The 24,095-nt window shown below is 48.8% G+C and overlaps 1 protein-coding gene across 2 annotated transcripts in view; it reads left to right on the top strand.

Annotated features, from left to right (window-relative positions):
• The window catches only part of LOC140460832 (uncharacterized), a 174,377-nt gene that overhangs the window by 38,493 nt on the left and 111,789 nt on the right, over positions 1 to 24,095 (top strand). The window contains exons 3-4 of one of the 2 annotated variants that reach the window (XM_072555487.1): positions 4,743 to 4,751; positions 17,869 to 18,498. In XM_072555487.1, coding sequence (XP_072411588.1) covers positions 4,743 to 4,751; positions 17,869 to 18,498 — 639 coding nt within the window. Of the gene's footprint in view, positions 1 to 4,742; positions 4,752 to 17,784; positions 18,963 to 24,095 lie in introns of those variants that run through there. The other variant, XM_072555488.1, reaches the window with a different exon arrangement.

Below are 24,095 nucleotides of genomic sequence, written 5' to 3'. Positions count from 1 at the left end.
ATTGAGGAAGTGCAGCGTAGGTTCACGAGGTCAGTTCCTGGGATGGTTAATGGACAGGGGGCACTCGGGGTGGGGGATAATAGATAGAGGGCGCTTGAATGGCGGTGGAGAATGGATAGGGGGTGCTATGGGTGGCCAAGATTAAAAGGGTTAATGACAGTCAACACTTATCAGATTGTTCCTGGAACAGAAAAAAACTTGCACTGAAAGCTCTCAGAAGAGGGGTGTTTCATATGTATTCCTTCAATTAGTTTTGAAATATTATTGTGTATCTTAAGTGTTAAGGTATACTTGGCATATAGAGAGATGGCTTTGGTTGTTGGAGGTCAGTCATCTCAGTTCCAGGACGTCTCTGCAGGAATTCATAGGGTCGTGTCTTCTTAGGTTCAACCATCTTCATCAGTGACCTTCCTCCATCATAAGGTCAGAGGTGGTGATATTCACCAATAATTGCACAATGTTCGGCACGATTCACAACTCCTCACAAACTGAAGCAGTTCAGTTTGAAATGCAACAAGATCTTAACAATATCCAATGGGCTCAGGAGTGGCAAGTAACATGTATGCCATGCCAATGACAAACAATGACTCATCCCCAAAAGAGATAATCTGACCACTGCCCCGTGATATTCAACAGTGTTACTGTCACTAAACACCCCACTATCAACGTTCTTGGGGTTTACCATTGACCAGAAACTCAACTAGACTAATCACAGACACAATGGCAACAAGAGCAGGCAACAGGTCAGGCATACTGTGACTCCCCAAACCCTGTCCATCTTCTACAAATCACAAGTCAGCAGTGTAATGGAATACTCTCCCACCAGCTTGGATGGATGCAGCTTCAACAGCATCCAAAAAGCTTGATACCATCCAGGACAAAGTTGCCTGCTTGATTGGCACCATCTCCACATACATCCATTCCCTCTGCCCCACTGTTCAGAAGCAGGAATGTGTACGATCTACAAGATGCAACACAGAAATTCACCAAAGATACTTAGAAAATACCTTCCAAACCAACAACCACTTCCATCTAGAAGGACCAAGGCAACAGATGCTTGGGAACACAACCTCTTGCAAGTACCCCCTCCAATCCACTCACCGTCTTGACTTGGAAACACATTGCTGTTCCTTCAGTGTTGCTGGGTCTAAATCCTGGAATTCTCTCCCTCAGGACATTGTGGGTCACCGTACAGCGTGTGGACTACAGAAGGTCACCACCACCTTCTCAAGGGGAACTAAATGCTGGCCAGCCAGCGAAGCCCATGTACCACGAGTAAGTTTTAATAAATGATTGAAACGGAGGGTTGGAACCTGCAAACTAAACAATATCAACGTTAAGGTGGAACAGATGTCGGGCTTTGATTCTGTCCTGATGTGAGGACAGATAAAGAGTGCTGCACTGGCACCAAATTGGAAATAGAGTTTAGAGTTGAATGCCTGTTGTGTTTCACTCAGTGTATCAATCTAACATCGATTAAAGATTAGTCCCTGACGTATACGTCGCCAACATCCAAAAAAAGACGATTAAAAAGACATATGGGACTCTTGATTTCATCTCTTTAATGGCGGATGTAGCACCCACAATCCCATGCGATCAGTAAACCGTTCTATCGGCCGTGAGCAGTGCTGATGGTGCGCATGTGTGAAATCGATTTGGGGGGCCCCGCTCCTCATTGCTCTGATGGACGGGGAGACGAACCTTTGGGAAAGCCTGAAGGACCGGAAGGAGCCTGGTCCTCCTGCCAATCAGAGCCCTTGTATTGTCTGAATGCGGATGGTTTTGACCATGAGCTTCTGAAGCTGCTGCTCCTCTCTGAATGAAGGTTAAGCTTTATCCCAGGTTGCAGCTTCCTTCCTCTGTTTAACATCTGGGAGGACCGCACTCTCTTTTCTCACCCTCTTTCCCATTTCTTTTCTCATCCTTGGGTTCAGCTGTTGGTTTGTAGGAGCTGAGGGGAAAAAGAAAGTCAATCGAGGTGAAGGGACAGACTCTGGAAAAGGTTGGTCTAGATCTGTGCCTGTTAATGTTTGACCGGCTTTGTTTCCTGAGCTTGATACATTTACTTGTCTGGAAAAAAAGGATGGTGTCTTGATCCATGTTGGGGATGGAAGTGGATTATGCTGTGGGTGACTTGCTCGTAGTAGTCCAATAAGTATTAGATAAGTAATCATGACACACAAACCTTGGGTTATTGACTGTCTATTCGGAGCTCACGGGGAGAGCCAAGTCGACCTAATAGTCACAAGTCACTCCGACGAGAAACAGAGAGTTGTATGATTATATAGGTTACAATCATTTAACAATTAGCAAACTGTTAATTGCAGGAAATTGAGCAAACTGAGGCACTTTGCCCAGTCACGTAGTGTCTGGACAGTGTTGGTTAGTAGCTGATGTGTACAATAGGTCCTTGCAAAGAGAAAGATATTCCCACGCAAGGAAAGAATTTGTTTATCAGGTAGCAGTACAGCTGCAAGTCCGACTGTCTCTATTGAGCCTGGGAAACACAATCTTAGCCTGGGAAACATAAGGTTTGGCAAGCAGGCACTAAACTGAGATTGAAAGTGGTTTCCAGGTTTTTAATATGTGACTAAATGGCTGACCAGAATATAATAATTCTCCCACAATTCCTTCCTTCCTTTTCTTTCACCAAATCAGGAGGTCAGTTCAGAGGAACCGGCAAAAGGAGGGATGTAGCAGTCCCAGTGGGGTTTGTTGGCGATGGGGGTTTAGAGTCGCCAAGGTAACCGTCATAGTCCAGGTCACCAGGATCAGGAGAGAGAGTGTCAGTGAAACCATCCATTGGTGCGGAAATGTCAGAAATGAGAAGCGGCACAAGTTGGGAAGATGCTGGGATATTCGGCATCAGAAGGCAGCTGAAATGGGCACAGCACTGTTTCTGGAAAATAATGCTAAGTGCTCGCAGAACGAAACCAGCAATGAGAAGCACAAGGCCCTGGAAGAGAGCGGGAGCCCAAAAGCCAAGCCAACCACCCATCCATGTCCAAAGGTCCCAACGGGGAGTAGTGTCATGGAGGGAGGAGGCCGCCTCGCCAATGTGGGCGGCAATGTTAGTAATGTTGTCACTGGAGTCGGGGATGTAGATACAGCAGTCAGAGCCGATAAGGGCACAAGTGCCTCCTTTCTCAGCTAACAGGGCGTCGAGGGCCATGTGACTTTGGAGAGCAATGGTGCAGACAGTGACCATCCCTGCACTGAGCAGGTCAAAGGCTGAAGGTGTGGCATTGGCAATCTCTTCCAGAGTGGTAGCAATTCGCTAACCTTCACCCTCAAGGTGGAGGGTAGCATAGGGAGGGGGGAAGGTAGAGAAAAGGTGCTGTAAAGTTGTGAGCGCTCTCTTGATTTGCGGTTTGGAAGTCTCGAAAGGCAAAGTGTGGGAGTGGTAAAGGAAAGGGACAACATAACCTAAATACCAGCTGCCAGTCCAGGAGGTAGGCAGCCAGGGGTAAGCCGTATGGCCACAAATGAAATCAGTGCCGTTGGAGGGCAACAAATGATTGCATTGGGTTCCAATCCAAAAGGTGGGAAGTGAGGAATTGATGGCGGTCTTGTCAGGACCCCTGAGGTTAAGTATGCTCCTGTCTGCAGTGGGCTGGTAAGCAGTTGAAGTAAGGAGTAGGGAGTGCAGACACTTACTGAAACCAGCCTGCCATCCTGAGGGATGCTTGCTCTTGATGCAAGTACTTCCTAGATGTGGAGTCATGGCAGTGAGATTGGTGAGGAACAGGGAGGGGGGTGTTCGGGCAGGGTTGTATTTTTTTTCTCTTCTCTACCCCCCCACCCTACCACCTTGCTGCAGGAGTGCTTATATTTCCCCCGCACCCATGAGACGTGTGTAGGTGTGAGACACAGTGAAAGACAATAAGTGCACAAATCTTTATTCCACTTCCAACACCAGGAAGAAAGGAAACACCCGAGTGGCCAGTGACGAGCAGTGCCCTTCTCAGAGGGCAATGCTGCGTGATCAAACAGTGAGGGGGAGGGCAGGGATCAAATCAAAATAGAGTTGGAGGGGGAAATAATACACTCCATTCCCTGTGGTACCCACCTCTCTCTGAACAGCCCAAAGGTGTTGGTGGGCACCGCGTGCTCCTTCTCCAGAGACACCCCGGCTCTGACATACCCACAGAGGAGGGGCAGGCAGTCGCCCTAACGACCCCCTCCATGGCCTGCTGCCTGGACCTGTCTATGGCCAGTTTGGCCAGGCCCAGGAGCAGAGGAGGTCCTGTGACCTGTCCTCCCCACATCGCCCTGGGTGCCCAAACATGACAGGAGTGATAGTATTGAGGCTGGAACCAACCCTTGAATGTATCCATTGTATATCCCACTGATTGCCAGCGGAGGTGGGTATTATCCCCGTCAGAGTTTGGGGCGCTCACCCACTTAGGAAACCGGGGGGATGTGAAAAGTTGTGACAGCAGCAGAGCGACCCTGATACAGCCCCCCATTCAGCAGGGTCAGATTCATTAAAAGGTATGGATCTCAGGGGGAATCCCTCCCTTGGAGTGGATGGGAATATGGGCACAAACCCAGCAGCTCGAGCGGCTGTCCTTTTCTGCATAAAGGTATGTCCTGTAAAGAAAAGTATGACACTGTAATTCCCATTTACTACAGATCACCAGGTTATCCATTGTGTCTCAATCAAACATAGTCAGTGAAAGAAAGATAAGGAAGAGTGCAGTGAAAGGCAGAATGATCAGGCTGAACCATTCACGATGAAGACTGAAGATGTGTCTCTGACGGGGGTCTTCTGGTGTTCCTCCAGGAGGTGGCGCTCGTTTTCATTGTGTTGTGTGTGTCCATGCGGCCTCCCCATGACCTTGACTGTTGACCGGGGAACCCCAGCAGGGACTAGGAACGGGCCTTTCCATCTCAGCCCCAATATGCCCCGGTCCTACAGGCAGGGAGGATTGGAAATGAGGGGTCGGGGCTGGGGAGGGAGTTGGGGATGGGAAGTGAGGGTTATTTGAAATTGGAGAACCCAATCCTGAGTCCTCCGAGCTGTAGGCTGCACAGGCGGGAGATGAGGTGTTGTTCCTCCAGGTTGTGGTTTGGTGTGGTGTGGTAACGGAGGAGGCCAAAGGTGGTCATGCCAGGAATGGAGTGGGGGAGGGGGATTAAAATGGGTGGTGACTGGGAGGTCCGGTCGGCCTCTGTGGACCCGGCTGCGATGCTCGGCGAACCGTTCCCCAAGTTTATGCTCGGTCTCCCCGATGTAGAGAAGACCACCATTGGCAAACACATGGCAAATGCAGTACCACAATGTGAAGTGAGAGCCTTTCTGTAGAAATAAAAGCTGAAAGGAGGTGTATTGTTTAAATGGTGATGGATTGGGATGTGGAGAAAGTGAGGACTGCAGATGGTGGAGATCAGAGTCAAAGTGTGGTGCTGGAAAAGCACAGTAGGTCAGGTAGCATCCAAGGAGCGGCAGAGTCGACATTTCGGGCACCAGCCCTTTATTAGGAATGATGTGTGGACATACCAAGGGGCCTCGGCGTCCTCCTACACCAGTCACTGCCAGTTGTCAGACAGGTGCAGCAAGCAGTCAGCAAGGCAAGTGTTATATTAGCAAGAGGAATTGAGCTCAGAAGTGAGAATGTCTCTCTGCAGTTAGGGGATCATTGAATATATTCGAGGCTGAGCTCATCTGATTTTAGAACAACCATGAAGTGGATGTTTATGGGGGAAGGCAAGAAAATGATTTTAAGACCAGTACAGAACAGTTACTGGGTCATACAGCACCGAAACAGACCCTTCAGCCCAACTAGTCCATGCTGACTATATTCACAAACTAAACTAGTCCCACCTGCCTGTGTTTGGCCCAATTCCCTCTGAACCTTTCCTATTCATATACTTATCCAAATGTCTTTTAAATATTGTTACTGTACCTGCATCCACCACTTCCTTTGGACATTTATTCCACACACAAACCACTCTCTGTGTTGAAAAAAAGGTGCCCCTCCTGCCTTTTTGAAATCTTTCTCCTCTCACCTTCAAATTTGCTGCCTAATCTTGAACCACCCACCCGAGGGAAACAATACCTGGCAGTCTCCTCATCGGGGTCGGTTCCTGAGGATTGGAGGGCGGCTAATGTTATACCACTTTTTAAGAAAGGAGGGAGAGAGAAAGCAGGAAATTATACACCAGTTAGTCTGACCTCAGTGGTGGGAAAGATGCTGGAGTCTATTATAAAGGATGAAATTACAACACATCTGGATAGCAGTAACAGGATAGGACAGAGTCAGCATGGATTTATTGAGGGGAAATCATGCTTGACTAATCTTTTTGAATTTTTTGAGGATGTAACTCTGAAGATGGACGAGGGAGATCCAGTAGATGTAGTGTACCTGGACTTTCAGAAAGCTTTTGATAAAGTCCCACACAGGAGATTAGTGAGTAAAATTAGGGCGCATGGTATTGGGGGCAAAGTCCTAGATTGGATTGAAAATTGGTTGGCTGATAGGAAACAAAGGGTAGTGATAAACGGCTCTATTTCAGAATGGCAGGTAGTGACCAGTGGGGTACCGCAGGGATCCGTGCTGGGACCGCAGCTTTTTACAATATATGTAAATGATATAGAAGATGGTATCAGCAATAACATTAGCAAATTTGCTGATGATACAAATCTAGGTGACAGGGTGAAATGTGATGAGGATGTTAGGAGATTACAGGGTGACCTGGACAAGTTAGGTGAGTGGGTAGATGCATGGCAGATGCAGTTTAATGTGGATAAATGTATGGTTATCCACTTTGGTGGCAAGAACATGAAGGCAGATTACTACCTCAATGGAATCAATTTAGGTAAAGGGGCAGTACAGAGAGATCTGGGTGTTCTTGTACACCAGTCAATGAAGGCAAGCATGCAGGTACAGCAGGTAGTGAAGAAAGCTAATAGCATGCTGGCCTTCATAATAAGAGGAATTGAGTATAGAAGCAAAGAGGTGCTTCTGCAGCTCTACAGGGTCCTGGTGAGACCACACCTGGAGTTTGCATTGTGTTGTGTGTGTCCATGCGGCCTCCCCATGACCTTGACTGCTGACCGGGGAACCCCAGCAGGGACTAGGAACGGGCCTTTCCATCTCAGCCCCAATATGCCCCGGTCCTAATGCTGAGGCTTGGCCTTCCCGTGAATGTAAACTCTGAAGAGTTTTGGTTCACTGATGCAATTATTTCCCACTTGTCCAACACGAGAGTGTCCGCTGTTTCAGCCATTGGGATGGTTTTGATTCATCTACTAAATACATCTACTCTTATTAGACAATATTCATAACAATGTACGTGAGGTGATTCTATAAAAGCAAGTTGTCGACAGGGAAAAAGGCTGACCAGGCAAGGAGGTGGTTAACAAACACACTCTCTCTGCCTGCACCTCTCTCTCTCCCTCTCTCTCTCTCTCTGTGTAACACTCTTCAACTTTCTACATGTCTCAGTTTGTCAGCTTTGATTATTCCTTCCTTCCAAGGGTAATGAGGCACTCACATTCCAGAACAGCCCAAGTTAGGGAGTTGAGCCTCATAAATCCTGACACATTGCTGCTTAGCCAAGTGTGCAAACTCTAAATCCCTCTCAGCTGTTCCATTTGTAAGTTGAACACTATTTCCAAAGCAAGTTGTTCATGTCTCTGCATGAGTCCACAACTCGGGGGAAGTACAACGGAGTCTTTCATAGTTGCCCCAATGTGTCCTGTATGTCGAATTCATTCAAGTCAGGACATCCTGAAGCGAGCGATTATACTTACTGCAGATTTCTACTCACCAATTAAAACTAATATTGGGCACTCGAACAGATCGGGGGCATCTTGAAGGATGGCACGGACCTCAGTGTGGGTCTAGGGCTTATCAAATAGGGTTTCACCTCTCAAAGCCCTGGGGCAAGCAAATTCATTATTACTAACTTTGTAAAGCACAAGTGCTCTCAGCAACATTACGTCCAGACGCTAGGACCCTGTTGAGTTCTCTCACTAGTATCTTGTGGCTGAGTAGGGAGAATTGTATCAACATTTCTAACAGCATTTTTGTCCCTGGCCAGCTTTCCTCTTTATTTTGGACACAACAAAAGCAGCAACCACCCTCTATATTTCATCTCTCAAAGGATATCGGCCGGTGACCTGAGAGGACCAGGGTATCTCCTGCCTGACTCGCCAACTGTGGGGGATGGAAATAAAGTCCCATGTCAGGAAAGAATTTGTTTATCAGGAAGCAGTAAAGCTGCAAGGCCAACCGTCTCCGCTGAGCCTGGGAAACACAAGCTTTAGCAAGCAGGCACTAAGCTGAGATTCAAAATGGTTTCCAGGCTTTAATATGTGACAAAATGGCTGACCCAAATCTAATAATTCTCCCACATCATCGCAGGGAATTAAACAAGAAAAATGAAACACAATGAGAAATAAACACATGTTTGTGTTTACTGTATGTTTATGAGGAAGAAAACCAGAAGGAGGGATCTCACAGGTTTCTCCTCATGCCCAACTTGAGGAATTCTCTCTCTCGCTTACATTTAACTATTCGTATGCAGCTTGGATTTACATCACTAGAAATAAAGCATCTGTTATCAAATACGCATAGAGATAGACAGCACTGATGTAGACTTTTTCTCTCCCTCATGCACATACGCACACATAGAAGTCCATGCCAGTGAATGTGTATCTGCAGAATTATATTTGCTCAAAAAATGCAAAATCTGCAGGCACTCAATACGTGCAATATTTTGTGAATTCCACTTTGGAAATACAATCAGTCTGACCCAAGATCGGGACACAGAAGACTCTGACCTCACACCTTTATTGCATTGTCTGAGCTGAGATGTCACATTTTGCTATGAAACTTAGAAACGAAAATCGCTTCTTAATAATTGCTCTAGACAAATTCAGGAAAACAAAGTTTTATTAGAAAGTCTGCAGAGTTGGGCACCCTTCTGAGTAAAAGGCGCGCTGAGGCTTACAAAGTTTCTCATTATATACAGCACAAGTCCCTCCCCTCCTTGGTTCTAATGAGCCATGAGGTTCACATTCTTAAAAACATCATTATTCTCCAATTCGCACCCTTATCACAAAGTCTGCAACAAATGTCTCCAGACCCTCCCCTTCCTGGCTCTTAACGAGCCATGAGGTTCACATTCTTAAACCGTCATTATTCTCCAACTTGCATCCTTATCACAAAGTCTGCAATAAATGTTTCCAATGTTCCGAGAGGTGTTGTCTTTCTCCCCCTGTAGTCTTATCAGTCAAAGACTGTCTGTGCTAGCGGTCTTATCAATCTGTAGCAGATGTCTCTCGAGTCGTTTCCCTGTCCTGCAGTCTTTATCAGTCAAGGACTCATCCTTCCCTGCCTGTGTTTATGGTTTCATCAATCAAGGGCCTGTTTGTTTTTACTCTGCTCACAAACTGCATGCACAATTTTAAACTATTCTACTTTTTAGTATACAAAATGTTTTAGAAAAGAAGCAAAAGTTTTGTCTTTTATTATAGATCAGTCTGTGGTCTAGGCACATCTTAAAGTTTGAACCGAAATTACCTCTCACACTTATCTTGGTCAGGCACATCTTAAAAAGAGAAAGGGTGGAATTGTGAGGCAATTTCGGTTCAAACAATTAAGATGTGCCTGAACCAACAGGCTGCTCTATAATAAAAGACAAGACTTTTGCTTCTTTTCTAAAACATTTTGTATACTCAAAAGTAGGATAACTTAAATTGTGCAAATGCTGACATTTTGTGAGCAGAGTAAAAACAAGTCCTTGATTGATGAAACCATTAACACAGACAGGGAAGAATGAGTCCTTGACTGATAAGACTGCAGGATAGAAAAACGACTCGAGAGACATCTGCTACAGATTGATAAGACCGCTAGCACAGACAGAGAAGAATAAGTCTTTGACTGATAAGACTACAGGGTAAAAAAACAACAACTCTGGAGACATTTGTTGCAGACTTTGTGATAAGGGTGCAAATTGGAGAATAATGACGGTTTAAGAATGTGAACCTCGTGGCTGGTTAGAGCCAAGGAGGGGAGGGACTTGTGCTGTATATAATGAGAAACTTTGTAAGCCTCGGGGCGCCTTTTTCTCAGAAGGGTGCCCAACTCTGCAGACTTGGAAATAAACCTTTGTTTTCCTGAATTTGTCTCGAGCGATTATTAGGAAGCGATTTTCGTTTCTAACAATTGCTCAGGGTTCAATGTGGGGGAATGGGTGTGGGTGGGTGACCCTTGGGAGGGTCGGTGAGGCCGAGTGACCTGCTTCCACACTGTGGGGATTCTCTGAAGGGAGGGGGTTTGGAAAGTGAGTTGTCCTCCCCGTCTGCTGCAGGGGCCGCGCATGCGCGGTGCGGCGGCCCGCTGAAGGACTCGCCCCGCCTCCTGCACCGTCACGTTTCCTCGCCCCGCCCCTAGTTCCTTTGTGACGTCACAACGCGGAAGTGGCCCTGTCCGTTTCAAAGTGAATCTCCCTCCCTCTGGGCGACTCTTCATCCTGGGAGGGAGACAGAGATGGGAGGAGGGGAAATTGGTCACTTGGAGCAACTGGAGTGAATCCAGGGAGGGAGCAGACTCCGCAAACTCAGGTATGTGTCTTAGTTACCCGGGTGAGGAGGGACTGAAGGATCGAGATTGGGAAGGGGGAGGGCTGGATATCTTTTCTGTTTTGATGTTTAAAATGCACCCGATTCCCACCAGTAACTGCAACAGGTACAAGTACAGCACATGCAATATTCCTCATTGCAGCTTCACGCTGGTTTTGCATCCTCTGTTCTTCCTCCACTTTGGCTCCAGCACATTCAGCTTCTTTCCCTCATTCACATTCCCCCTCCCTCCTCGCCCTGATGTTCCAAACTGACCCGTGAAAGATCGGTTTGTCCCTCCATTCTTTCCCGGTGGCGCCCATTCCTCTTGTCTATTTCTTGCCTTATCCGGCCTTGTGTGTGAACAAAGTGTTAGCGTATATCCTCTTTCACTGCCAGCTGCTTCCTTGTTTGCGAAAGCAATATTTCCTCCCATTTTTCGCCGACACTGAGCTCTCTGACCTCCTTGATTGTGTTTTTTTGTTTTTGCAGAAGCAGGAAACAGATGGTTATAACTGTTTGTACGAGCACATCTAGCTTAATCTACACCCCCTCCCCTCACAGCACCTTTATCTGTTTGTCTGTAACATTGTTTGCAGACACATCTCATGTATGCACATTTTAGCTAATACAAAAGCAATTATATATTTCCTTCACATAGCTTTCATTCTTGTTAACTCCACTGTTGGCTGAAACAATTATACCCTGATGTTAGTTCATTTACTTTGCAGAAGCAATTATGGTTGCAGAAGTAACACCGCTTTACCTTTTTCCCACAGGGGTGACCCTACAACCTTGTATAAATAATGTGGGACATGGCGAGGGTAAACAGACAAGATCTTTGATCTGGGGTTGCTCATAGGTTTAGGGTGAGATTTAAAAGAAACCTAAGGAGCAACTCCTATGTACAGAGGGTGGTGTGTGTAAATGTTGGGAAGCATTTAGAGGGACATGGGTCAAGTGCTGGCAAATGGGACTAGATTGATTTAGGATATCTGGTCAGCATGGACTGAAGGGACTGTTTCTGTGCTGTACATCTGTGATTCTGTCTTGCCACTAATGTTTGTCACGTCTGTATGTTCAGGTTCTCCCTGGTGTTGGTGTTAACGCCTTGGTGTCTTATTTTGCTCCCCACATCCTGGGGACATTAACCATTTCCTGTCTGGTTGTTCTGATCTGGACTGCTGTCCGGATCTTTGGATTTCTGGGATTGGTCAATAAGCACACCTGGAAATGACTCTTTGTCAATCATACAAGCAATAGTTTATTTTTTGATACGGCCGGGTCGGTAGACTCTGATCAGCCCAGAAGGATTAGATTAGATTCCCAACAGTGTGGAAACAGGCCCTTCGGCCCAACCAGTCCACACCGACCCTCTGAAGAGTAGCTCGCCCAGACCCATCTCTGTCTAACTAATTCACCTAACATTACGGGCAGTTTAGCATGGCCAATTCACCAAACCTGCACATCTTTGGATTGTGGGAGGAAACCCACGCAGACACGGGGAGAATGTGCAAACTCCACACAGCTAGCCCCCCGAGGCTGGAATCGAACCTGGGACCCTGGTGTTGTGAGGCAGCAGTGCTAACCACTGGGCCACCGATGAGTACTCCTAGAGTGCCAAAAGAATCCGCCGACTTTTACAGAGTTTGGATAGAACTTATGTACATTGTTTAGACTCAGACATTGAGCATGATCACATAGTAACAACCAATCAGATCCCGCAAGGTCCTCGTGCATTTTTGACTTAGCCTAGGGTGGCACGGTGGCTCAGTGGTTAGCTACTGCTGCCTCACAGCACCAGGGTCCCAGGTTCGATTCCAGCCTTGGGTGACCGTCTGTGTGGAGTTTGCATATTCTCCCTGTGTCTGCGTGGGTTTCCTCCGGGTGCTCCAGTTTCCTCCCAGAGTCCAAAGATGTGCAGGTCAGGTGGATTGGCCATGCTAAATTGCCCACAGTGTTAGGTGCATTAGTCAGAGGGAAAATGGTCCTGGGTCGGTTACTCTTCAGAGGGTCAGTGTGGACTGGTTGGGCCGAAGGGCCTGTTTCCAAACTGTAGGGAATCTAATCTAATCTATCATAATTTCTTGTAGACAACCTGTTCTTGGGATCGTATTTGTCCTGTCTGGTGGTTAGGATTAAATGTTACTTCTGCGATTGATGGTTAGGTTCAGATTTGTTACTTCTGCATTTGCAATTTTTTTCACTGGATTTACATCTGTCTGTGGATTCTTGTTTGTTCTGAGTCGTATCTGCCTGACTCAGTCCCACCGAGTTAGCCAAGCAGAAGCTATTTTGTCCTACCTCCCATGTTAAAGTGGAGATTTGAGGTGGCCCAGGGAATCCTTTGAGAACTCAGACCTGTAACGCCTCACTCTTGGTTTGTCCTGGAAATCATACTCTTTGGAAGCCTGGAATAAAAATCTCTCATCATAAAGCCCCAAAATGCAATTCAATTCAATCCATAGCAGATAAGCACGAAGAGTTAATTCTCTACGGGATTCATCTCTCTCTCTCTCTCTCTCGTCCTTTTGAACGCTGAAGACAGCAAAGATTTATTTTGTGAATGCACTGCTTGCAAGGGGTAGTAAGAATCCATTATAATGGACAAGATCCAACCATTAATTACAAAGCTATGGATAGTACCCAGTCTTGTTTCAGGGTCAGATTCAAAGACTATCATTAATTTCACAAGGGAACAGCTATGAATGTTATCACTTGGTGTCCTGTTCACAGATTCACCGATGCTGAGGCAAACGTTCTTAATTGCCTGACAGCATCCTGTTATCACTTGGTGAGCCCAGGTGTTCCTATCTTTAAGTTCTCTCCTCATTCTGAGCCTTCCTGCCTGTTTATTTTCTAGTGCAGTAAATGTATTTAATAATTCAGCATTACATTTTAGTCTGAATGTTTAAAGACAAGTTTTAAGGCTATAGACTTCATCACCCAGATGCCCACACCCTCATTCCTCCCTTTGATTGCACCGCGATCACTGAAAGAGAAGGCTAGTCCAAACGAATGCCCTTCAAGGTGGTCCAGCCATCAACATCCTGTAGAGAGGCACCACCATCTTCGCAGTTCATCTGGTCATATTTATCATCGCCATCGACACGTGTGGATGAGCCATCAGATCGCGAAAGGAACATCTTCTGGGGCAAATCTATATCACTAAGGGCCCTCATAAGCCTAGCAATTAAATACCTAACAATACCAATACCGACAAACAGACATAGCTAAATTGATAAGCCAATTGTACCATCGGCCCGATCTGCAGTTTCCCCAACTGGTCCCTTCAGTCATTCTGTCATGGAATACCTGAATCTCTTCTTGTATCTTAGTAATATTGCCAGTGAGATCAGGAATACCCATAGTGCGTTTATCTTGGACAATGGTGCAGACCTCACCCTCCCAGGCGAGTATATAGTCTAAGGCATATCGATTCTGCACAGAGTAAAGACACAGGTCTGATAATCCCAGTTTTCTCTGTTCCAGAGCCTCTTTACTCTTATTTCCTCAAATGGTCAGGCCGCAAAAGAGGGAACTGCGGTTCTGTTGACTTGTCAACCCTGCCGATCCTTCCAACCTCAGGGTACTCTGGATTCCCCAGCCTATCGGGTGTCCTGTATTGTCACCCAGTCCCTTGGGATCCTTCCAGTTGGAGCAAGGTTGGCTGAGACCAACCGCTGCATCCTCCTCAGATGGAGGTTCCATCGACTTGTCCACTGGCCTGGACAAGGTACTGTTGTGGGAACAAGGGCTCCGATACTGACCTTATGAGGGACATCTTTGCCATCCAGGACAAGGAAATTGGTAGCTTTCCCTTAGCTGAAGAAATAATAGTCTGGTTTGGTGTATATTAGGGAGAGTTTATCAAAATAGGTTACTGAAATGTTACAGCAGGGGGTCTGGTCAGATCTACAGGAGTATAGGGTCAACGTTTTGCAAGGGGAGTCGCTTGAGCGCTGTAATAAAATGGGCCAAATGACTCGAGCACTCGCAGTGTATGGGAGACAATGGTCCTCAGAATGCTGTTCCCATTGGGCTCTCCCTTCGCTCTATTGTACATGGTCTTGGTGACAGTATCTGGTTCTGAAAAGAGAAAAGGCCTATAAATGCACAAGGGAAGGGTTCCGTTCCAGGTCCATGTGCCACATCAGGCCTGCTGTACCCCAGGCAGTGTTACACCAGCGGTTTGTATACACAGACCGGAGGTATTGGAAAGTGATATTTCTCTTCACAGGATCGGCAGTAGGAAGTCTGGGGACGGGGCAAGTAAGTCATCTCCCGCTAGAGAGGAGTAACATACTACTGCCTCTGGGGTGAAGAGCGTTCTGTGGGCCTGTATAAATAAGTTCCTTGTGGATTGAGGAGTTTCCCCTATCAGGCTTCCCTTTTCTCGAGTCGGCCCGTCCTACAAAAAGGGATGGTGTTCCTGGGCGTCCTTAAAATATTTACCATAATGACGGGGTTGAACATTTTTATCCTCACTAGGCTTGCGTCTGCAGATAAGATCAAAAAGACAGGTTCGGTAACGCCATGGTAACTCCCCCTGATTTCTACTGTCCAGATGGACCATCTGGTCTTTCTGATGGAAGAGTCCATTACAATAATCAATCTTCATCACGTTCCACACGTCAAAGGGGTCTGGTCCGGTGCACTGGACGACATCTCCTCAGTATGGGTGGTGATAACCTCTGATCATTCCCGGTCCCATCCATACTTAGTGGCTTTCCCCATCAGGATGTTGTACGTGATCAGAGAGGTGAGGAGATAAGTGATCCCCCACATGTCCCTCCTCTTAGTTCAAGTATCTGTAATAAGATTAACATTAGAACAACAGCAAGATTCAAAAACCCAAATGGACAGGGTCCACTCCTTTTGTTGGGATTCCAGAATTCTCTCCTCGTCTTTCCCCCTTTTGATTGGTGCGGTCAATCAATTTACAATGGTGCCGTTGGACCCAAGCTGAGCGCCCAGCGACTGTGACCGCCGTAGGGGTGGGTAGTAGAACCTGGAAGGGGCATCCCAACGAGGGTGGAGACCTTTGCCAGTCCAGTTCTTGACGAGCACCAATGAACCAGGGTCTACCCGTGACGAGGCTGAAAGGGAGGGAACATCGCTGTAGGTCGTACGCTCCTGAGAGTGAAAGGCACGCATAACACTAGTTAGAGTAAGAACATAACCAATCATTGTTTTGGTCATGTGGTGGACGTGGACTGAGAAGGGAGCCGAATTGTTCCAAGGGGTACGGAGGGGGTGAACAGAGAGACTCTCAGTAGGAGACAGTCGTGTCTTGCCCACAGGCATGGATCGCATCTGGAATAAGGCCACAGGGATTAGCATAACCAGGAGAGGCCAGACTCTGCCATTAATTTGGCAAGTTTAGTCTTGCGTCTGGTTAAAAAATTCAACAAGGCCGGCTGCCTGAGGATGATAAGCACCGTGCAGTTGCCAACAAATACAAAGCTGGGAACAGAGTTCTCCGTTAATATTACATGCAAAGTGTGGTCCATTGTCTGAGCTAATGCACGCAGGTATACTGAAGCGGGGAATTATTTCCTTAAACAAAACCTTCACCACACTCTCAGCAGTAGTGTTAGGAGGAGGGGAGACTTCAATCCACTTTGAAAAGACATCAGCAATAAGCAAAACATATTTATAGCAACTCAACTCATTTCTCCAACTCAATGAAGTCCAGTTGAAGTGTCTCCAAGGGACCCTCCAGCAAGGGAGTTCTCGTAGAGATACTTGAACTAAGAGGTGGGGGATCGCCTACCCACTGACCTGTTTGATCACGGACAACATCCTGATCGGGAAAGTCACTGACTGAATATCAATGCGATCTGAAAATGATCTGAGATTATCCTGATGTCATCTGGTGCACCAGACCAGACGCTTTCAACGTGGAGTCGCTTGAGCGATGGAGTGAGCTGCCAGACGAAGTGGTGGGGGTGCTGGTACGATGACAAGTTAAAAGGCTCCTGGATGGACATATGAATATGATGGGTCAGGGCCAAGTGATGGCAAATGTGACTGGAGTCATAGAGATGTACAGCACAGAAACAGACCCTTCGGTCCAACTCCGTCCTTGCTGACAAGAGAGCCAACCCAATTTAGTCCCATCTGCCAGCTCCCGGCTCATATAGGGGCCAAGTGATGGCAAACGTGACTAGATTAATTTAGGATATCTGGGCAGGTTGGACCAAAGGGTCTGTTTCCGTGCTGTGTGACTCTAATTGTCTTCAGTGAAAGCAGAAGTGTGGTTGTGAAGGCTGGACTTTCAGAGCATGTTTTGCCCTGACTGGGAGCAGAAGGGTTTGACTGAAGTGTGTCGGTGTTTATGGCTTGATGTCTCATTTTGCTCCCACCTTCCCGGGGTCATTAACCATTTTGTGTCTGGTACTTCCTCAAGAAGCTGCATTGCAGGTTCACCCTGAATTGACACTTTTTTTATTGCTTCCCAAAATCAGACCTGCTCACTCTCAGCAGGATCCCAGTGTTGTGAAAGATATTAACTTTCAGGTGGAGGTATCCAAAATTCAGAGAGATGTCAGTCTTGATGTTTTTGCTTTTTCTGCCCCTGTAAGATCCTGAATCAGCACCTTCAGGGGAATTAGTTAGAGCGGAGTGAGAACAGAGGGGAAGGGAGAGTGGGATGGTGCTTTCAATTTTGTGGAACAGGAAAAGAATATTCCACAGAAAGTAGAATTGCTTGTTCTGAATTTCTACCCTGTACTGATAGTGATGACTTTTGTAATCTCTTTTTGCAGAGTATATGAAAATCTGACGACTTGAAGTTTCAAAATCAACGGATGAAGGGCTTATTCCCGAAACATTGACTCTCCTGTTCCTCGGATGCTGCCTGACCTGCTGTGCTTTTCCAGCGCCACATTTTTTGACTGACTCTCCAGCGTCTGCAGTCCTCACTTTGATGTCAATGTCTGACAGTCTCTGAATCCATCGGGACCGCAACGATTTTTGACTGTGATTTCTGTGAGAGGGATCTACACTTTTTGGTTCCTGTTTGAGGATGTTTTCAGCATCAGTGGGACTGGACGAGACATCCCACAGTTGCAGCGCACTGTGTGTGGAGCCTGAAACAGTTATACAGCCTGGGAAGGGGACTTCAAGGCAGGGAGGGGCTGTACACGTGTTTGTGTGCAGCTGAAGCTGTGGCCATGGAGAAACCAGAGGAATCCCGCCCTGTGGAGAAACCGTGGAAGTGTGGTGACTGTGGGAAAGGCTACCATTTCCCGTCTGCCCTGGAGACTCATCGGCGCAGTCACACCAAGGAGAAGCCATTCCTCTGCCCTGTCTGCGGAAAGGCCTTCAGACATTCCTCTAACCTGCAGGCCCACCAGCGGATCCACACGGGGGAGAGGCCCTTCCGCTGTCCCGAGTGCGGGAAGGCCTTCGGCACATCCTCCCACCTGATGACCCACCAGCGGATCCACACGGGGGAGAAGCCATTCACCTGCTCTCAGTGCGGGAAGGCCTTCAGCGATTCCTCCTCCCTGCTGACCCACCAGCGTGTCCACACGGGGGAGAGGCCCTTCAGCTGCCCCGAGTGCGGGAAGGGCTTCAGCAATTCCTGCAACCTGCTGACCCACCAGCGGGTCCACACGGGGGAGAGGCCGTTCACCTGCTCTCTGTGCGGGAAGGGCTTCACCTACTCCTCCAACCTGCGGAACCACCAGCGTATCCACACGGGGGAGAGACCCTTCAGCTGCCCCAAGTGCGGGAAGGCCTTCAGCAGTTCCTCCAACCTGCTGACCCACCAGCGTATCCACACGGGGGAGAGACCCTTCAGCTGCCCCAAGTGTGGGAAGGCCTTCAGCAGTTCCTCCAACCTGCTGACCCACCAGCGTGTCCACACGGGGGAGAGACCCTTCAGCTGCCCCAAGTGTGGGAAGGCCTTTACCCAGGTCTCCTCCCTGCTGAGACACCAGTGGGTCCACACGGGGGAGAGGCCGTTCACCTGCTCTCAGTGTGGGAAGGGCTTCACCAGCTCCTCCAACCTGCTGACCCACCTACGCGTCCACACGGAGGAGAGACCCTTCAGCTGCCCCGAGTGTGGGAAGGCCTTTACCCAGGTCTCCTCCCTGCTGACCCACCATCGGATCCACACCGGGGAGAGACCATTCACCTGCTCTCAGTGTGGGAAGGGCTTCACCCGCTCCTCCCACCTGCAGAGGCACCAGCGAGTTCACGTGCCATCGCAGGGGGATTGAAGGAGTGATGGCCGAGTGCCAATATCAGTTGGACTGTCGACCTGTTTCCGGGGACTCCCGGGTTCAAATCCCGCCACGATAGATGTCAGAATCGGTATTCGGTCAGAAATGTGGAGTTCGGAATCTAACGGTGAGACCGTTTCAGGGAGGGGGAGGTCGGGGGGGGCGGGGGGGGGGGGTAGAAAGCCCCCATCTGATTTCCCCCTCTCCCTTGTTCGGGAAGGGAACCGCCATTGTGGGAAAGGATTCACTCAGTCGTTCCAGCTGCATCCTTTACCCGGTCTGGCTTACACCTGACTCCAGACTCACAGCAGTCTGGTTGACTCTACATTGACCCTTCCTGGCAAATGAGCAGGGAGACACTTACTTGGAGACAGGGTATGGGTTAAAATTGCTGAGTGAGGCAATACTTCCTCCGGGTTATGGATGTACCAAGGATCCAATTACAAAGGGACAACTTGGTGCTGGCCAATAGTGAAGACAGTGAGGGGGGGTACAGGGGAGGTGTGGTGTGTGCAGGCAGTCAATACATGTAATAGCTTGTAACTTTGACTTTGGAAACAGAACCAGTCTGACTCAAGATTGGGATACAGGCCGACTCTGACCTCACACCTTTAATGCATTGTCTGAGCTGAGATGTGAGCTTTTGCTATCAAACCTTGTTATCTCGAGAAGGTGACAACAAGAAGTTCTGGGATTCACATTGTAATGAGACCTGCAACCTATTTGAAAAGGTGGAAGACTTAACAATCCAGGTTTGTTGAATATACCATTTCAGTGGCAGGACGCTGGAATGTTTTGCTCTAAATTGTGTCTCAGGATCTTATCCTCCACAACCACCTGATGATGAGGCAGCACTCCAAAAGTTACTGCTTCCAAAGAAGCCTGTTGGACTACAACGTGGAGTTGTGTGATTCTAGAATCTGGTCTCCAGCATCTGCAGTCCTTGTTTTTACCTCGTTGATTTTAACCCTACAGCGGATCCTCTTGCAAGGATGCCTGCCTTGAAGAAGTTTTCCTCCTCTCTCTCTACAAGAATCTCAGGGAGTCCCTCTCCCACTGCAACTCCCAGGTCATTTCCTCTGCCCTGAAGCTCTTCAACCATGTCCTGAAACAGACTCGCTACCACAGCCCCATTCACTTCCTCAGTGCCTGCCTCCGTAACCAACTCATCCTACACAGACTCTGGACCACCTTTAAACCAGCAGAGTTCGGATCCGAACAGGACAAACAGTACAGACTACAGATTCAAAAACACCAGCAACGGTTCTCCTTCAGGATCCTCCGCTCCACGCTTGCAGCAATGCGCCGTCACCTAACCTCTCTCCAGTCAGCCCTGCCTCAGCTGAGGGCCACACTCTCTCAGAATTACAAAGGACCCCCTCTGTACTACATCCTCAGGAGAATTCATACTCTCAACAAACAGTATTTCAACTCCATCTTAAACATCAAAAACTGTAAGTACAACAACCTTTTATCCACCCACCTCCATAACCAGCGCTCCTCAAACATTCCAGAAGATTCCCCCGGGCTCTGAAATTGCTCGGACGCCATTAGCCATGCGGCTGGTGCAGCTGCCGCCCCCACGCTGATTGATGTCACTTCCGCCCCCATCATGGCTACTCCCACAGCCACTTCCGCCCCTCACAATTCCTCATGCATCACATGTGACATCATTTCTGCCCCTCACATCATCGCTGATGTCACACGCTCAGTGACTTCCGCCACCTCTACTGCTGTGGTCACCCCCACTTCCGCCCCCACCAACGCCACTCACCTGCATTCTGCTGACATGCCCCCCACAGATCCCACTGTCGCCATTCCTGGCCTACAGAACCCTGAGGGGAACACCACCCCAGCTCATGACTCCACCCCCCATTCTCCCCCACCATCACACCCACTCCAGTTACTGGCTCCGCCCCCACTCTCAGCTCCACACCTACACCAGATCCCAGCTCCCAGCCATGCCGCGTTTTCACCATCCCTCCAGACATCCCCCTCACTGAGGACGAACGATTAGTCCTCAGCAAAGGACTCATCTTCATCCCCCTCCGTCCACGCATCAATGAATTTAATACACGCCGTGATGTCGAACACTTCCTCCGCCTCCGAGCTTACTTTCACAATCTGGACTCCCGCCCACCTTCCGAGGACCCCTTCGCCCACCTCCAACACACTGCATCCACCTGGACACCCCGCGCTGGCCTATTACCTGCCCTCGACCTCTTCATTTCCAACTGCCGCCGGGACATTAACCGCCTCAACCTGTCTACCCCCCCTCCCCCACTCCAACCTCTCACCCTCGCAACGCGCAGCCCTCCAATCCCGACCTCACCATCAAGCCAGCGGATAAAGGGGGCGCAGTGGTAGTCTGGCGCACTGACCTCTACGCCGCTGAAGCCAAACTCGAAGACACCTTTTCCTACTGCCCCCTCGACCATGACCCAACCCCCCATCACCAACCCATCATCTCCCAGACCATACAGAACCTCATCACCTCAGGAGATCTCCCAACCACAGCTTCCAACCTCATAGTCCGGGAACCCCGCACTGCCTGGTTCAACCTCCTTCCCAAGATCCACAAGCCTGGCCACCCTGGCCGACCCATTGTCTCAGCATGCTCCTGCCCCACTGAACTCATCTCTACCTACCTATACACTGTCCTATCCCCGGAGTCCAGGAACTCCCCACATCTGTTCGAGACACCACCATGCCCTCCACCTCCTCCAAGACTTCCGTTTCCCCGGCCCCCAACGCCTTATCTTCACCATGGATATCCAATCCCTCTACACCTCCATCCGCAATATCCAGGGCCTCCAAGCCCTCCGTTTTTTCCTCTCCAGACGTCCCCAACAGTACCCTTCCACCGACACACTCATTCATTTGGCTGAACTGGTCCTCACCCTGAACAATTTCTCCTTCGAATCCTCCCACTTCCTCCAGACCAAAGGGGTAGCCCATGGGCATACGTGTGGGCCCCAGCTATGTTTGTCTCTTTGTTGGCTACGTAGAACAGTTGATCTTCTGTAATTACACCGGCACCACTCCCCACCTCTTCTTCCGCTACATTGATGACTGCATTGGCACCACCTCGTGCTCCCGCGAAGAGGTTGAGCAATTCATCAACTTCACCAACACATTCCACCATGACCTTAAAATTAACTGGACATCTCTGACACCTCCCTCCCCTTCCTCGACCTCTCCATCTCCATTAATGATGACCGACTTGACACCGACATTTTCTACAAACCCACCGACTCCCACAGCTACCTGGATTACACCTCTTCCCACACTACCTCTTGCAAAAATGCCATCCCGTATTCCCAATTCCTCCGCCTCCGCTGGATCTGCTCCCAGGAGGACCAGTTCCACCAGAGAACACACCAGATGCCCCCCTTCTTTAGAGACCACAATTTCCCTTCCCACGTGGTTAAAGGTGCCCTCCAACGCATCTCGTCCACATCCTGCACTCTTGCCCTCAGACCCCACCCCTCCAACCGTAACAAGGACAGAACGCCCCTGGTGCTCACCTTCCACCCTACCAACCTTCGCATAAACCAAATCGTCTGCCGACATTTCCACCACCTCCAAAAAGACCCCACCACCAGGGATATATTTCCCTCCCACCCCTTTTCCGCCTTCCGTATCTACTTGGTTAGGTCCACGCCCCCCCACAACTCACCCTCCCATCCTGGCACCTTCCCCTGCCACCGCAGGAATTGCAAAACCTGCGCCCACACCTCTTCCCTCACCTCCGTCCAAGGCCCCAAAGGAGCCTTCCACATCCATCAAAGTTTTACCTGCACATCCACCAATATCATTTTATTGTATCTGTTGCTCCCGATGTGGTCTCCTCTACATTGGGGAGACTGGAGGCATCCAACCAGAGCGCTTTAGGGAACATCTCCAGGACACCTGCACCAATCAACCACACCGTCCTATGGCCCAACATTTCAACCGCTGCTCCCTCACCACCAGACGCCTGGAGGAAGAACGCCTCATCTTCTGCCTCTGAACCATTCAACCCAGGACATCAATGTGGACTTCAACAGTTTCCTCATTTCCTCTTCCCCCTCCTCACCCTCGTTCCAACCTTCCAGCTCAGCACTGTCCCCCTGACTTGTCCTAACTTTCTATTTTCTTTTCCACCTATCCACTCCACCCTCCGCCTTGACCTATCACCTTCATCCCCTCCCCCACTCGCCTATTGTACTCTATGCTACTTTCTCCACTCCCCCACCCTCCTCTCACTAGTCTCTCCACGCTTCAGGCTCTCTGCCTTTATTCCTGATGAAGGGCTTTTGCCCGAAACGTCGATTTCGAAGCTACTTGGATGCTGCCTGAACTGCTGTGCTCTTCCAACACCACTAATCCAGAATCTGGTTTCCAGCATCTGCAGTCATTGTTTTTACCCAATAGTAAAGACCGGGTGGGGGTGGTGAGGAGGAGGGGAGGTGTGGGGTTTAAAAAGCAACTGCTTTTTCTCTGCCTTTTTGCTCGGGGGATCTGAAGCTGGAACAAAGTTGGTTTGCAATAAAGGTTACCTGAACTTAACACCGGGCTCAGACTCTCATTGAAAGCTTTCAGCTCCGAGAGGTTTTTGTTTTAAAGCTGCTCATTTCTTTCAGCCTCCTGCACTAAGTTTAGAACATAGAACAATCCAGCGCTGGGGAACTCAAAACTGGGGGAGGGGGAGGGGGGGCATTTTTATTTAAATATAAGGAGAGAGATTTAAAAGAAACCGGCGGGGCAATATTTTGAAAGAGGGTGAATTGCATGTGGAATGAACTTGCTGAGGATGTGGTAGATGCAGGTACAGTGACAACATTGAAACAGCATTCGGATGGATACATGAGTAGAAAGGTTTAGAGGGATATGGGCCAAATGCAGGCAAGTGGGACTGGTTTAGATTGGAATCCTGGTCAACATGGACAAATTGGACCGAAGTGTCTGTTTCTGTGCTGTATACCTCTATTGAAACCAGTAGATTTCTGAAAGGGGCTTGACAGGATAGATGCAGATAAAATGCTCCTTCGTGGGGAGGGTCATCGAATTCCGACAAGGTGGAAGCGGGCCATTCAGCCCATCTATTTCACTCTGGCCCTCTGAACAGTATCCCACCCATACCCATCCCCCCCCCCCCCCCCCCCCCCCCGCCATGGGTGAGTGGGGGAGGAGATGAAGGTGATCGGTCAAGGAGGAGAGGGTGGAGTGGAGAGGTGGAAAAGGAGATAGGCAGGTCGGACAAGTCAAGGAGACAGTTACTGAACTGGAAGTTTGAAACTAGGATG

The sequence above is a fragment of the Chiloscyllium punctatum genome, chromosome 36 (assembly GCF_047496795.1).
Source record: "Chiloscyllium punctatum isolate Juve2018m chromosome 36, sChiPun1.3, whole genome shotgun sequence".
Lineage (NCBI taxonomy): Eukaryota > Metazoa > Chordata > Chondrichthyes > Orectolobiformes > Hemiscylliidae > Chiloscyllium > Chiloscyllium punctatum.
This window is presented reverse-complemented; position numbering and strand designations above follow the sequence as displayed.